Source organism: Pediculus humanus, genomic scaffold, assembly GCF_000006295.1.
Source record: "Pediculus humanus corporis 1103172107457 genomic scaffold, whole genome shotgun sequence".
NCBI lineage: Eukaryota > Metazoa > Arthropoda > Insecta > Psocodea > Pediculidae > Pediculus > Pediculus humanus.
Window position 1 is genome coordinate 697,340 of NW_002987077.1, and position 17,306 is coordinate 714,645.

The following is a 17,306-nucleotide window of genomic DNA, read 5'->3' on the forward strand; positions in this document are numbered from 1 at the left end:
CCAAATTTTTTTGTTGTTGTTGTTGTATCCCACGGCTTTAATATTCTCCTATCTTACAAAAAAAAAAAAAAAAAAAATGGTTTCAGGCACACCGATGTAAAAAAAAAAAAAAAAAAAAAAAAAAAAAACTCAACATCGAGTTTGCATTAAACGTGTTAAATACACTCATCAAGTCCAGTATAAAAAAAAAAAATTTTTTTTTACGTCAAGATGTTCAAATTAAATTAACATGACGATGATGAACCCATTCTAATGGTATTAATGAAAAACTTATTTTTATTTTTACATATGCGGATGAACACAGTCGTACCAACAACAACAACAACCGATAAATTTTCTTTTCTTTTAAACAAAAAAATTTTCCCCCCAAAAAAAAACACATACGCGAAACCGGAAATAAAACGTCATTTATTTTCTCCCATCTAATAATTATTTCCGTAAAAAAAAATTTTTTTTTTATTTTTCACCATTTTTATTACTATTATTATTATTATTATGACTATATTTACGTCCACCACCACCATTATTATTATTATTACTTATTTTTGTAAGTATTTTTCAATTTCGAAATTTTTTTTATTATTATAATATATTATAATATATTCCGGAAAAGAAAAAAATATTAATTTATACTAACTCGTATAACGTTTTATAATAATAATAATAATATATATATTATATTTATTATATTTGGCACATTGAATATTCTTTTCCTAGATTATTTAAAAAGGTTTTTGTAGGCGTGTCACGAGTTTTTTTTTTTTTTTGATAAACTGATAGAAATCTAAATTATAAACCGTAAATCATTTGATGGTATAAGTTTTTTAAATTGCGTGTTTTCATCCGTTTAGTTTTGCCGTTTTTTTTTTTTTTAATTTACGCGGGAAATAAAAAAAAATATAAAATTTTTTTTCCCCTTTGTTGTTGCCTTTCTCTCTCCCCTCTCCCCCCCCTCTCTCTCTCTCTCACTCTCTTCTTTTTCCCCTCGACTTTGATTTTCGATTAAATAAAAAATAAAAATATTACCGTTGAGTAAACTTTTACGCTGGAAGGGGAGGAGGGAGGAGAGGGGAAATTGTTTAAACATATTATCGGGATAACATCGCGTGAGGTGAGAAAACATAAAAAAAAAAAAAAAAGTAAAAACAATAAAAAAAAAAAAAAAACAAAGCCGAACCGTATAATAATTTAATGTAAATCTTGTTATACACTTCACACACACACACACACACACACACACACACACACACCGTAAGGGGAGACGTTTAATAATAATAATAATAAGATGTTGGCAAGTTTTTAGTAAATATTTAAACTTGTTTAAAATTTTTTTTTTTTTTTATTTAATTTAAATTCTTCTTCTTCTTTTCAAACTTGTAGACTTATGGCAAATTATTTTTATTTTATGATTGTTCCGTGTTAATAATAATAATAATAATAATAGTAATAATTTTAAAACGTGGTTTTAATTTTGATTGAAGCTTTCGTTTTTTTTTCTTTTTTTTTTTCATTTTAAATTAATAAGACGAGAGTTTCGTCGTTCTTTCTCTCTCTCTTTCGTGAAATTAAAAAAAAAAAAAAATAAAATTTTAAATAAATGATTTTCTTCTGAATGTTCCTTCCATTCGATTTATTTTTATCCAGAACTATTCCAAAGTTTAATAAAAAAATAAAAAATAAAACGATTTTCGATACGATACGATAATCTCGAGAGAAAACTCGAAAGGAAAATTAAAAAAAAAAAAAAAAAAAAAAAAAATGAGTTTGCAAACAATAATAATTATCACTTTAAAATTTTTTTTTAGTTTAAACATCGTTTTACAGTTAATTATTTACACTCGATTGTTATTATTATTATTATTATTATTACGTGTTTGATGAATTGGAAAATTTTTATTTATAATTTTTTCACCGAACGATTTAAAAAAATTAATTATTGTAGTAAAAACTTGTCGTTTAAATGTTTTGAAATCAAAACGATTATGCAACTTCCGGTTAAGATGAATGAGAGAAAATCTAATTGAAATATGTGAGTACGAAATCATTTGTAACCGACAAACAACAAACAGCGAATACATTTTATACGCTTTGTACAATAAAAAAAAAACCTGTCGTCGTCTTCCGTTCGTGACATTGGCCTTTTTTAACCCGCCAAAAAAAAAATAAATTTTTTAGCAGAAATGTTTTCGCCTTCGCGCCTAAAATTTGTTATTGGCACGTGGTGCCAAATTGGTGGTGACAAATTTTCGTGACCGATTGTTAAAAACAAAAATCACAACAAACAAAATAAGGTAAATAAAAAAAACAGTAATGGTGGCGACGAATAATTGTTTATGCCATGCATAAACAAATGAATAAAATAAATATTTAATCTGAACAAACAATCCGAAACCTTAAATTGTTTTTTTAAAAAAAAAAAGAAGCAGAAAAAAATGACGGGGAGTTTCTGAAAAACAGGGCAATAATAAAATGAGATCGGGTAAGGGATGTAAACCGTTAAAAAAAATTTAAAAACAAATTTTAAATTTAAATTTAAATTTGAATTTAAAAAAAATTTTTTTTTTTTTTCAGTTACTGAACAAAAATGTTAATTAGGGTCACGGTTACAAATCCGTTCATTTGTTTTTTTACTAATGAATTCTTTTTTGTTTGTTTGTTTGTTGGGTAATTACGCGTAAGACCGCCGCATACCGAATTATTAAATTATTATTATTATTATTACTATTATTATTATTATCATTTAAATCACCACGTGGAATCGTTATTTGATTTTACAAATGTGTGTGTGTGTGTAGATGATGCAAAAGTAAATTTATTTACAGTAAAAATTTAAATTTCCCAGAAAAAATAAATTAAAAAAAAATTTTTTAAATCAATGGAAGAATTAACAACGTTAATAAATTTTTTTTTTTTTTGTTCCTCTTCATTGATTTGAAATTCCACAACTCTTTTATGTCAATAATACCAACCTTAGTCACACTTAAAAAAAAAAAAAAATGTCAATTTAATTTCCCTCCCCCCTCCTATTTTTTACTCGCAACAAATATTTCGTCGATTTCGAGTAAATTTTTTTTATTATTAAATATATAACAAAAAAATTATTATTATTATTATTATTATTACTGATTTTACAGTTATTCGTAATAATTATTTAACATTAGCACGTATTAAATCATCGACATGTCACGTGATACTTCCTCTACATTATTATTATCATTTAATACGAATTTTTATTTAACGTCGTTACTTTTTCCCTAAAAAAAAAAAAAAAATTTTTTTTTTTTGTTGTTGGAAATTTTGTGTCATTCCTTTATAATTTATATAAATTATTATTATTATCATCATCATTATTATCATTATTTCCTTGTTTTAATAAATCACGAATTGAAAATTATTTTTTATTTATATATATTATAAAAAAAAAAATTTATGGGAAAAAACCATTTAAAAACGATTTCATAAAAAGAAAACTGTTACATTACAAATATTATTACGTAATATTATTGTCGTTTAGTTGTTGTTTATTTATCATTATTATTATTATTATTATTATTAATATTACGTAATTTTTTTTATATATAGGTCCGACCGTGAGAGATAGATAGCAAATGAGCCATTTTTATTTTTTTTGATATACATAAATCATTGATGTAAAAAACCGAAACCGGATTTTTTTTTAAAAACAAATTGTTTGTTTATAGTAAATTATTATTATTATTATTATTAATATTAATATTATTATTATTAATATTATTATTATTAATATTATTATTATTATTATTATTAATAAAAATTTTATTATCATTTTTTAAAAATTATTTTATCGTTAAGTTTGCAAATTACGTATTTATAGTTCATTTTAAAAATTTTATTGACTTTTTATTATATATATAATATATATAATTATATAATATATATATATATTATATATATATATATATATATCGATTATCATTATTATCATCGTTAACGAAATATACAAAATTTAAAAAGTACGATAATATTAGCGTGACGTCATTATCGATAATATCACAAAAAAAATCAGGAAGAAAAGTTCAGTAAACACGACACCATGTTTATCCCATTAGCTAACAAATTATTTTTCATTCATCACACAAAAATCGCGAATTGTCGCGCACGTTATGATAACAATGGACAAAATCACTTTTTTTTTTTTCATTCATAAAATAAGTAAAAAAAAATTAACGACAGGAGCGTGACGAGTTTGTGACCGAATATTCCGATATTAAAAAAAAAAAAATCAAATATGAAACCCCGTAATTGATGAAAGTAAAACGTAATAAGAATAAAAAGTTTTTTTTTTTTTTTTGTTAGTCACAGCCATTAGAACCGTGACGTTCTTATTATTATTATTATTATTATTATTCAACAATCATTTTACATGGGCCATTACCACGTTTTAAAAATTATGTCTGATAATGGCCGAAAAGAGTATCGCACCTGACAATTTCTATTGTTCTCTCTCCCTCTCTCTCTCTCTTTCTTTCTCTCTTACGTATTACTTAGTCTAATCATCATCATCATCGTCATCATCATTATCATTATTTTTATTAATATTATTATTATTAAATAATTTTAAAATTTTTTGTGTACTGTCGAACGTAGAAAAAAAATCCTTTCTCTCTCCCTTTCCCTCTCACTTTCTTCCCTCTCTCTCTCGCTCATCCTATACATATATTCTCATCATTTTCATTATCATTATTATTATTATTTATAGTCAAATGTACGCGCTATAATAAATAAATAATCATTCATTCATTCACAAAAAAAACTATATATTTTTTTACGAGGGTTAAATTATTTTAATATAAATCAAAAAGTTGCGAAAACAAACAGTTTTTATTATTCACGCATTTAATCATCGCGTGTCATTTCAAGGTAAATTTGACCTTATGAACTTTTATTACAAGATAAAATTATAAATTTTTTTCCTGAATTTAATTAAATGATAGTAATTATAATAATTATTATTATTATTAATATTATTTATTAATAATGTTTTGTTTAAGCCCCGAATCCTTTCGTTTTGTTTTTATTTTTAACCTTTTTCCTTCGTTTGTTTGTTTGTTCGTTTCAATTTTACAAGTACAAATTAATCGTCATTTTCATATTGTTCTTATTATTATTATTATTATTTGAATGTTTCAAATCGATCGATGATAAGTATACAACAAACAACCGCGCAACAACAACAAACAATAAGTTAAATATCGGAGTTGTAGAGACAATGACATGTTTTAATACAATTGTTACATGTTTTATTTTTTTTTATATGCGCCGTTTCAATTAATTTTTTATGGTTGTCCGTTTGTTGAAGTTTGTTGTTTGTTAGATTAGATTTTTTAATTAAGTCTAGACGAAATTGAAATGTTAAAATTTTTGTTTTCAATCGTTTCATTAACAAAATGAAAATTTGTCAACGATTAATTAAAAAAAAAAAAAATTATTTTCGATGCACGATTATCGATTAATAATCAATTTTATTATTATTATTATTATTATTATTATTATTATTATTATTATTATTATTATTATTATTATTATCTTTTGCATTATCATTATCATTATTATTATTATTATTAAGTATCGAGTTAATTGAAATTTAAAAAAAAAAAATTTTTTTTTCTTCCAATCGTTTAATCAATCAAACTTTAACCGATCCATGGATAAGTTCAACTTTTCTCTTCTCCAGCGACCTTGAAAACGATAATTTTTCCATCTTAGTCATCATCGGTAAATTGTTGTTGTTGTTGTTGTGGTTGTTTTTAACTTATCAAAAATCTCCTGTCTTCCCTTCCCTTTCCCTTCCTTTCCCTCCTACTCCTCTTTCTTCCCTCCACTTCCGTCACGCCTTCTTTTTGTCACGTCGTCGTCGTCACTTCACACCTCGTCACTTATTAATTAATTAATTAATTCAAAAGCGTTACGTAAAAATTAACTTAAAAATTAATTTATGATCGAAACTTTTTCTGGCAACCGACCCAAAAAAAAAACATAAGTGTTTGTTTACTAATTTAAATTTGATGTATGGATTATGCTGGGGGGCATAATTTAATTTACGGTGATTATATTCATTTTTAATAAAAATTTTAATTTTTATTATTTTTAAAAAACCTAACAGTAATAATTTTAGCATAAGTTTAACGGTTTTAGTTTAATGATAATAATAATAATAATAATAATAATAATAATAATAATAATAATAATAATCCAATGTAATTTATTAGATCGAATATTATTTCTTCGTTTTCTATTTTTTTTTTCACTACGTTTAAGTTTTTTTTTTTTTTATCAATTTAAAATTTAAAAAAACATTATTTCACACTGGTAATAATAATAATAATAAATTTAAATTATTTAAAGTTTTGTTTTATTGTTTTGTTTAAGTTAAAGGGAAAAAATTAATTTCACGGTTGAATTTTGTCGGTTTTGTTTCCGGAGACCCCCAAATTACCGGATAAAACTTCATTTGTCATCGGTGATTTGCCTCCGGTTATCAATTTAAACATTTGACAATCTTTGTAAAAAAAAAAAAAAAAAAAAAAAAAAAAAAAAAAAACATTAATCACATTTTCTTTTTTTAAGGTTTTTTTTCCCCCGGTTTTTTAATGTTTGTTTCCAGTAAGTTTTTTTTTATGTTTTTGAGTAAATTACAGTTCGGTGGTTTATGGTGTCGATATAAGAACGAACAATTTAAAAAGAGAGAAAAAAAAAAATTAAAAACGATTAGATTTTTGATGAGTTTTTCTTTTATAAACGTTTTATTAAACTTTTGTTTGAATGAATAAAAAGAAAAAAAAATGTTTGAATAACGTTCGTATAAGACAAACTTTGTTGCATGTTTCCATGTTTCGAACCGTAAAAATGCGTAATTTGGATTCCGTATATCGAATAATTATTTTATCCAATTAAAAATTAGTCATCGTGAATCTAACAAAAGCTAATATTTACTCAGGGATTTTCCCACCGGAAAAGAATCCCTTTGAGAAAATTATTAATAAAAAAAAAAAAAAAACGATAACAAAATGACGGAGAATGTCCACTCCTCCGATCTGTATACATGATATTTAAAAGTCATTAAATGAATTCGATTTTTGTTGTTGTTGTTGTTTGTTGTTATGCGCTCGGGCAGCAATCGACTCGGGGGCCGAAGTTTACACGCAATTCAAATTAACCACTTTGGTGTGTGTGGGAAAGTATAATAAAATTTTAAAACGGTCATTGTTTGTGTTTGTGTCACGCTAGTAAAGCCCCCGAGATGGATTTTTTTTTTTTTTTTTTTAAATGATTGAATTGGGAATCGCTCAATGCGTTGTCATCTTTTCATCCTTGGATATATGAATTTGCACTCACACACGATTCCCTAATTTTTTGTTTTTTGTTTTCTCCAGGTTCGATTCTAGCAAATCGACCAAAGGTGCTAGCAAATTGAGAAGAGATCTCATAAATGCAGAAATATCAAATTTACGAGATCTTTTACCACTTCCGCCTTCGACGAGACAAAGATTGTCGCAACTACAACTTATGGCATTGGTATGCGTTTACGTGAGAAAAGCTAATTATTTTCAACAAGGTGAGTTTTTTTTTTTTAAGTTTACCTTATCAATTTTTATCACTACCGTTATAAACAATTTAAGGTTCAACACTTTTTACGAATAAATATTATCTCTAAATGTAGGAAAAGAAAAAGAAGACGATGATGATGATGATGAGTCTTTGTATCCACCTACAAAAAATTTTTTTTTTTTTATTTTTATTTTTCCACCTTGAATATATCCATATTAAAACAGGTCAAATAAGTCAGTTTAGTACGTTAGTAAGTAGGCTTACGGTTAGATCGTTCATCTCTTTTATTCCGTCCTCCTTCTCCTTCTTCTTCTTCTTACTCCATCTTAAACTTCGTAGTATTTTTTTTTTTTTTTATCTTCGTCCGATTTTTTACAACGAGCCCATGGGCGAAACGTCTCAACCCATTCGATATTAAAAAGATGAAAAAAAAAAAAAAAATTTATCTTGATAAATAATTCAAATTCCTCATCCGTCATAAGGTTCTTCATAGATTCTTCTCTTCTTCTTCATCTCGTTTTTTTTTTTTTTTCGTTAAGTTCCAAAAAATTTACATTAATAATAATTAACGCAATAAATTATTCAAAACTTTTTAATATTATTTTTAATAATAATAATAATTAAATAAAAAAATATTTAGCCGAAAGAATAAAAAAAAATTTGCCGATCCTGTTTTTTAAAAATGAGGTCAATCTTTTCAACTTTGAGTTAACGTTGAGTAAAAGTACTTTTAATTTATTTTTCTAATATTAAACTAAACATCGATTTAACAATTTGTGCACATACGTACGCATTGTGTAGAACGTACGCGTAAACGCACGCGGATAAAGAAAAAGAAAAAAAAGGAAAAACTTCGGCCCTTGAGGGTCCTTCCGGCACGCGTCGACCGGCAACGCCCAACAAATCACATAAGCAAGTTTTTAAAGGCAATTCCAAGTGAGGTTCAATTAACGCCTGTCACAAAGACATACAACAAACACACACACATACACACTAAAACCACGTAAAAATCATCAGATTTATAAAATCGAGGTGGGGGGAGGGGGGAAATTGAGAGGGAATAATAAGGATGAAATAAAATTACAAAAAAAAAAAAAAATAAACGGACATTTCGTCCTCTGGCAAAATTTAACCTTGTAATCAAAACAAAAATAAAAAATTTAATTTTAAATTTCGAATCTTTCTCAAACTTTTTTTTTTTTTTTTAAACTAAAAATTAATAAAAGTTTTTAATGAGTTTTGACTTGCACTCATCAACAACAGCACTCTTATTATGTTATACCTCCCTCCCCTCATTCGGGGATTATCATTAAAAAAAAAAAAAAAAAAAAAACTACGAATATCTAGTGGTCAACCTTTACTTTTTGGCAATTTAATTATTTTCTCACGAGTTTTTTTTTTTTTTTGTACCTGTGCCAATAAAACAACCTTTAACACACTTGATAAAAAATTATCATTTAAATTTTCGATACAATTCTTTAAATGTAAGTTTTTTTTTGGTTAAAATGGCGTCGGTTACATAGTATTATATAAAAAGAAGAATCAAATAAAAAAAAAATGCATCGGTTGTTTATCTTTGTATTTTTAAAAAAAAAAAAAAAAGAATATTCCGAAAGTAAAACTTGTTTCGCCTAAAGAACCATTAAAACCAATTAAATACGGATACGGTGGTAATAAACGGATGGTGGTGGAGTCACCAACAAAAAAAAAAAAAAAAAAAAATTAGACATATAACACGAAAGGGCGGACTCTAAAATTAACTAAAAATTTTAAAAACCGTAAGAATCGTAGAAGAAAAAAAAAGAAGAAGAAGAAACAATAATTAGTTAATAATTACGTAAAAAAAAAAAAAAACTAAAATTAAATTAATTATAAGTTTAACAACATTAATAATCGCAAACGATTTATTTGTTTCCTCCCCTTCCCCCTTCTCCTCCTTTCCCCTTTCTTCCCTCTTTTACTCTCCAATAGGGAAAATGGGAAATTTCGTTTTTGTAGTTGTTACCAATGCAAACTTTAAAAACGACGTAATTTTTTTTATAAAGTGTACATCATTTACGCGAGGTGGTACCAACCGTGAGAGAAAAAAATTGTCTTTTTAAAATTGAAAGCAGAAACATCCGTTACGACAAAAAGAATAATAATAGTAATGATAATAAAAACAATTTCGGACAGTTAATATATCTTCTTCTGTTCGGTTAAAAAAAAAAAAAAAAAAAAAAAATTTATTCAAAGAAGAAGAAAAAGAAAAAGATGAAGAAGATGAAAAGTTGTACTACTTCTGCCACCATCATCACCACCACTACTCGTTGTGAACTTTTTACAAAAAAAGAAAAAAGCCATTATTGAAATAATAGAGGCAAAAAGAAGAAGATGAACGGAATAGAAAAATAGAAGGGGAGAAGGGAGAGAGGGTAAAAAAAAGGAGACGGACACGCAGACAAAGAAAGAAAAAAAAAAATTTTAAATGATGACAAATGACCGTCGGTAACCTCCTTTTAAAATCGCATTAATCTCGCGTAGGTGGCGACCTCTCGAAACCTGAACAGGTTCAGACGTTTTTTTTTTTTTTTTTTATATCAGTTCGACTATTAGAATCCTTTTTTTTTGTCTAAATAAAACTGGGAAGCAGAGAAAAAAAAAATAAACATAACCGAATTGAAAAAAAATGGCGGGAAAAAGAAAATTTTCAAAACCGGACAGAAACCGGAATGATTAGGAAGATAGGAGGATTAGAGGGGGGATTAAAAGAATGGTAACGAGTGGGGAAGAGGGTAGGTAGAAGGTAATCACCAAAAAAGCCTCAAAAAATAAAAGAAAATTTGCGCCATTACATTGAGTTTAAGGTTTTTTTTAAAACTTCATTATATTTTACCTTGTGGCAAAGGTCAACTTTTCTTAATATTTGTTACCGTAATTATTATTAATTTATTCACTTTAATTGTTGTTTTTTTAATAAACTTTTTTTTTTTTTTTGTAAATTCACTCGATCAAAAATTCTAGAATTTTTTTTTTTATTTAATAAACCAAAAAAAAAAAATTATATATATTACATAAATAAGATAATCTTTTACCTCTTTTTATACCACGTGACCTAAAAAAAAAGAAAAAAGAAGAAGGAGAAAATCTTTTTCACTCAGAATGTCATATTCGTCCACAACGTAACAAAAAAAAAAAATTTTAATCTTCTTAAAATTGTTATGGTTAATATTTCTTTGTCATTGGCATCTGCAGATTTTGATTCGTCATTCTTAATTTATCTGATTTCATAAGGTGATGCTGGTTACAGTCATTCTTCTTCCAATTATAAATATTGATCCTCTCCTCTCCATCTTCCTTCCTCTTCTTATTATCATTATTATTATTAATTTATATTTTCATGTTATAAACTGCCCAGCGTGAGAGATTCGTACCTTATGCGTACCGTATACATCTCGATTTTACCTTCTCTCTTTTTTTTTTTTCCTTCTTCATTTTATCGATTATCAGGTTCATTATAACAAATTAATTATTATTATTATTTTTTTTTTTTTAAGTTATGGTAATGATAATAATGATGATAAAATAAAAACTTGTTGTGTTATTCGTAATAATTCAATTAATCATAAATTGCCTTGTCTTGTGGTAAAAAAAAAAAAAAAAACAAATTCTAATTGTAGCCATATGATGAAATCCGTGAGACCGGCTTTCTCACAAAAGTAAATAAAATTTTAATCGAACAACGAAAGAAGAAGGGAATTTGACGTTTGTTGAAAGTTTGAATGCTGTTGTTTGTTGTTGTTGTGATAAGTAAGAAAAGAGCGAACTTGCTGTTGTGATAACCGAAATCAATTTTACGATATCATCACGTTTAACCACTTTTGAGAAAATTTCCCATTGGTGTGCTTCCGGTGTAGTTTTTTTTTTTTCCATTTGAAACCGAACGTTTGTTTGTTTCTTTGTTGTTGTTGTCGTTTTTTCTTTTTTTTAAATTAATAAAACCATTTTTTTATTTTACCGAACTAGTACTCGGACTAGACTTAAAAAATTTGAAAAATTAAAGTTCCCAATTTAAAAAAAAAAAAATTCTCAGGAATTTAAAACGTATCGATTAGATATCGATTATACTTAACGAAATTTAAAAACGTTTTTGTTGTTTGTTTGTTTGTTTGTCGCAAATTAACAAACGGTTGGTAGGAATTTCATAATTTGAATAACAATTTTTTTTTTCCACCTTTCCCCTTTTCTTGTCGTCGTCGTCGTTGTTGTTGTGATTTGTTGACAAATAATTTTTTTAAAAAAATTTATTTTACTAATATATATTAGTAAAACGTTTTTATGATGATGATGATGATGATGATAATAATAATAATAAATTGAAATACCAAAAAAAGATTTGGAAAGAAAAAAAAAAAAAAAAGTACGCGTAGACGTACACCAGACCAGATTGCAATGTTTTTCTTTTTTTTTTTTCCAGTCAAATTCTCACAGGTTATTTATTTATTGTTAAATGTTTTCATTTACGATGTTTAGCAAATCGTAATAATAATCATTATACTTTTTTGAATTTTTTTTTTTGACGATGACTATGCATCATTTACTAATTACTTCACACACACAAACTCCTGCCACATTAACTAATTCTCTTTCACACGGCCTTACCTGAAGCGTTTTATTGTCTCTAGGTGTAAAACAGTTTTTTTCTTTTTTTTTGAGAAAAACCTTGAATTTCTTTTTTTTTTTAAACCGAAAAGAAATTTTTACTCTCGAGGGAAAATGAAAAGGAAGAAGAGAGAGAAAGAGAGAAAGAAATTCTTACAACTGTCTCCTCCCTTTTGTATGCTTTTTCCATCGTCATTCGTCTTTAATTTTTTCTTCTCTCTTAACATCCCCGGAAAAACAACAAAAAAATTGGAGGGAAGAGGGTTCAAATATGTTAAAAGGGCGTGGTTCGTGGTCACAATAAAATAAGTACGTAAGACATCTTTTAACAGTGCCAAACAAACGTATATTTGTACTGCACAGGTACTGCGGGGGTGGGCGTTGTCGTACTTGGCTATAATCTTTTCTTTTTTTTTCAATTATTATTATCATTATTTACTTTCTATTTTGAATAAAAATATATATATACATTTAATAAATAAATGCGTATGTATGCACATTTTTATTCGTTTTTTTTACCACAAGTTAAAAAAAAGTAGGTAACTTCCTGTTTGAACCAAACTTTCATCTCCTTTTTTTTTTTTTTACGCTTCGCATAATCTTACGAAAATTTTTATTAATAAGCTCTCACTTTTTTCCCCGTAAAAGGAAAGAATAAGAAAAAAGAAAGAAAGAGAAAAAGTGCGTGCGTGAGAGTGTGCGTGTAACAGAGTGAGAAAAAAAATTTTTTTTTTTTTTTTTTAGGCACTCGGAAATCATTTTTCACAGCATCCAAAAGGGAAAATTTAAAAATAATTTAACACCGAGATCAACCTTGACAAGTTAAAAGGCTATTTAATTATCTGATGGCCAATTTGACCGATTATTATTATTATCTTCTGCAATCATGTTAATCATGTGTTTTCGCCATGTTACTTTTTTTTTCTCCAGGCGGTTATTATATTGCGTGTGCGTGTGTGTGTGTGCGTCCGTGCGTAGTATACATCTTTTGACAGATACGAACTAGCATATATTGAATTTTTCCCCGATGAAAAATTTTTTAACTTAATTTCTTTTATGCCACGTCTAAATAATAACCATCGATTACTTAATAATAATAATATTATTTATTAATTTTTCCCTTTTTTCATTATTATTATTATTATTTTTCGTACGTAAGTAAAATTTTCTCAAGTGAAATCCATAAATTTTGGTTTGTACTCCTTCTCTCTCTTCACTCCTCCGCAAAAAAAAAATTTTTGACTTAAGTGGTAATGTATGTAATCATTTTTAATTTCGATAAAGAAAATTTTCAAAATTAAAATAAATCCTCCTGGAGTTTACAATTCCAGGAAAAAAATTTTTTCGTTTCTTGGAAAAACAAAAAAAAATTTGAAAATTTTTTTCCTACATCGATTATAACTCGATGAAAAACTTTTATTAATCCGGTTTTAAGCGGCGGTGACGACATTACAAACAATAAATAACAATCATTTAATAATAATAATAATAATAATAATAATAATAATAATAATAATAATAATAATAATAATAATAATAATAATAATAAATTAATCATTCGTTTTGGTTTATAATTTTTTTTAATAATGGATTTCATAACAACAAAATGTAGAATAAATAAATAAATATACCATTCATGGATTTCCTTTTTAAAACGTTACCGATAAAATTCTACTTTCCAATAAGAACAAAGAAACAAAAAAAAAAAAAATTTAAATTGATTACACGATACATTTGTAACGTTTGATTACGATGAGTTTATTTTTATAACGTGGCAGAAGATGAAATCTATTATATATGTATCGATTTAATGCATGTACGTGAGTGCGTGATTCCATATCAATCGATCGGATCTAATTTTTTTTTTTTTTTATTGTCTCTTCCTTTTTTATTTCTCTTACGATTACTCCAGTACTACTCCAGTTTTTTTTTTTTTTTTTTTTTTTTTTTTTTCGGTTAATGTTCCAATCAATCCAGACGTAAAATCACGTGGTGGTTTTCTTACAGATACCAGATCTATAAAAAATTTATATATAAATAAAAATTGTTTGATCACGATGATTTTGCACTTTCTTTCACTTAAGGATCGAAAATAATGATCACTATTTTCTTTTCTTTTTTTTTTTTTTTTTTATTATTTTCTCCAGCGAATAATTAAATAAATAAAAATCGGTCCATTATTATTCTTCTTCTACTATTGATAAATTTTTCGATATATATATTAAAATAAATAAATAATAATGATAAGATAAAGTACCTGCTCCTTCCAAACGAAACAACAACAACAACAAAAAATTTTCTTTTAAATTAATGATAATTTAAAAAGTAAATCAGGACGGAAATGCCATCGGAGATAAAATTTAAGTAATCAAATTCATAAACCAGATTTGTTAACAAACATACGAGTTTAAAATTATCATCATTATTATTATAAATTAGAGTGAGAGAGAGAGAAAGAAAATAAATGAAAAATTAAATATTTTAACAAAAAAAAAAAAAAAGGGGGGAAAATTTTTTTTTTTTCATCATCAGGTTCGATCAATTTATTTTGAGAGGTTGTAGTCCTTCGATTTTAAAATATCGATTTATCCATGTTCCGTCTTCTAATAATCGATCAATAAATTTTTCTAATCAATTAAAAATTTACAAAATAAAAAAAAAAAATTTAACCGAATTCGAACACACTCACACACAAAAAAACCGCTTATTGAATTTAAATTAAAATTATTTATAGTACCTTAACGGTTTTCCTCTTCCCTCTTCCCTTACCTCTCCCCCCACCTCTCTCTCTCTCTCTCTTCTCCCCTTCCCTCTCCTTTACCACTTTTTACCACCTCCGTATATAAAAAAAATTTTTCATTTTCAATGACAAATAATTAACAAAATCCTTGATCTGTGATATTTAACAAAAAACGGATTGTTTTTATATTAATAGTTTTTTTTTTTTTAATTCAGGTACTTCAAATACCTGACGTTTGGAAATTTATACTGTAGCAAAATAAATTTTAAAAAATTAGGTTTTGTGATGTAACATTAACGAAAGATGTGCTTGTGAAAAAAAAAAAAAAAAACATCGACCACGCCCTAAAATTTTTGGTTAAAAAATCCGGTTTATGTTTACCTGATCCTTAATATTATTATTTATCCACAATAATATTTTCGCGGTTTTTTTTTTTAAACGATCATAATCCCGCAGGATTAAAAAAATTTTTTTTTAGGTACGGGATAATTTGACCCACGTGGCACGATGAACATGATAAACGCGTTACCCACACGTTTGTCCGGATTTGTTTGTGTGTGTGTGTGTGTCTAACGGCGAGTTTTGTGGTTCTTGAGGCAGGTTGGGTTTCATCGTCACGTTGTGCATATACACCGTCAAAAGCCTCCAAGTGTGAAAATGGTTCTTTTTTTTTGACTTCCTATTATTTCTTTCTTTTTACTCTCGCTCTCTCTTTTTCTTTCTTTTCTTTTCTTCTCTTGCTTTTCCTTTCTCACATGTCGAGCTCACGCGTCGTATTATTATTATTTATTGAATTTAAGTCACGATTAGCCTTTTTTTTTATAAATTTCAAAACAAAAGGTCTTTAAGTCGCCATAAGGTCTACTAAAATCTACCTTATTCGCATTGTAAAATTTTTTTTTGTTATTATCACCGACTTCTGGACTTTGTGATTATATGTAGAGGGAGGACTGAATGATAATGATGATGACGATGATCTGAATACGATCTTCGTAATATTTCTTTCCCATTTTTTTTTTCTTCTAATAAACCTCGAGGGTTGTTCTTATACATTAATAATATTTTTTAAAAAAAAAAAGAAAAACATTAAATTACGTTCGGCACTGATAAATCTTCCTTTTTTATCTTTAACAGACTCAAAGTGGTTTATGGTATTTCCATCAACGATAATAATTTATTTATATTTCAGTAAGAGAATATATATACATATGGAAACGTTATAGTAGTTTTCTTCTTCTTCTTTTGGTTTATAAAAAAAAAAAATCTAAGGTACAATCTTATGGAATAATTGACGGTTATTATTCTATATCTACGGGGTACGTCAAAAACTGGTATTACTTTTTTTTTTTTTTTTTTTATTATTAGGTGGTAAGACGTAACCGAAACTCAAAACAAAAAAAAGCAGAAGAAAAATTTAAATTTAAATTTAAAAAAAAAACAAATCGAACCAATGCGTTACAATTTATATTGCTTAAATATTTTGATGGGTCAAGGTTTACTATATTAAAAAATTTTTTTACCTTAACCTGGCGCTGCCCAGGTTGAGTAATATTGTTAGCAGGTGTCAATAAACAATTACGGTTTTTACCTTTTGGAATATGGAAAAAAAAAACGTTTAACGTAAAATTTTTTTTTTTTCCCCCTTCATTTGTATTTTAATTATTTTATTATTACGTCATTAAATAATTTATTAATTGTTCGATAATATAGTTTTTTTTTGTTAACGCGTTATTACCAACATTGAAAATAAAAAAAAAAAAGGTTTTTTTTTTGTCGTAGATAAAAATCAACTTTAACTTTTTCACCATCTGATTAACCGAGTTTTATTTATTGCGTACGTGACTCTTAACAACCGCAACAATTTGCGGTCAGAAACAAAAAAAGGAAAAAAAAATAATTTTTTGTTGTCCGTCTTGTTTTTGTGTTTGTACTACCAAAAAAAAAAAAACAACTTTCATTGACAGAATATAAAATATAAATGATGATGATGATGATGATCTCCCACGACAAAGAGATAACCGCATGATCGTTTTATCGTGGCATAAGATTTTTCTTCTTTTTTTTTTTACACGTTTTTTCTCACGCGCTCACAACCTTTTTACTACGAATTATTTGCCCTTTTAAAATCCAAAATAAGAATTATCAACTACTTCCGGTTTTGTTTTTCTAATCCGACGATTAAACATCATTGCAATTTAAAAATCAAAGAACGAATCAATGAATGTAAGGTATGAATGAAGAAATGAATGAATAAAATAATGGTTATTATTATTATTATTATTATTATTATGTTTAAATATGGCAAAATTTTCCTTCGAGTCATTTTTTAGGGTCATAA

At 26.3% G+C, this 17,306-nt stretch overlaps 2 protein-coding genes across 2 annotated transcripts; one reads left to right on the plus strand and one right to left on the minus strand.

Moving 5' to 3' along the window:
- Window positions 1-7,046: 7,046 nt before the first annotated feature.
- On the plus strand, window positions 7,047-7,791 carry Phum_PHUM109080 (uncharacterized protein; the record flags this gene model as incomplete). Its single annotated transcript, XM_002424063.1, has 3 exons — window positions 7,047-7,075; window positions 7,413-7,594; window positions 7,700-7,791. 3 exons carry the CDS (start codon window positions 7,047-7,049, stop codon window positions 7,789-7,791), a joined length of 303 nt encoding a protein of 100 aa, XP_002424108.1.
- A 531-nt stretch (window positions 7,792-8,322) lies between these two features.
- On the minus strand, window positions 8,323-9,044 carry Phum_PHUM109090 (uncharacterized protein; the record flags this gene model as incomplete). The annotated part of the gene is made up of 2 exons (XM_002424064.1): window positions 8,323-8,541; window positions 9,027-9,044. The coding sequence occupies 2 exons, from the start codon at window positions 9,042-9,044 to the stop codon at window positions 8,323-8,325; spliced, it is 237 nt and encodes a 78-aa protein (XP_002424109.1).
- Between the last annotated feature and the right edge of the window lie 8,262 nt (window positions 9,045-17,306).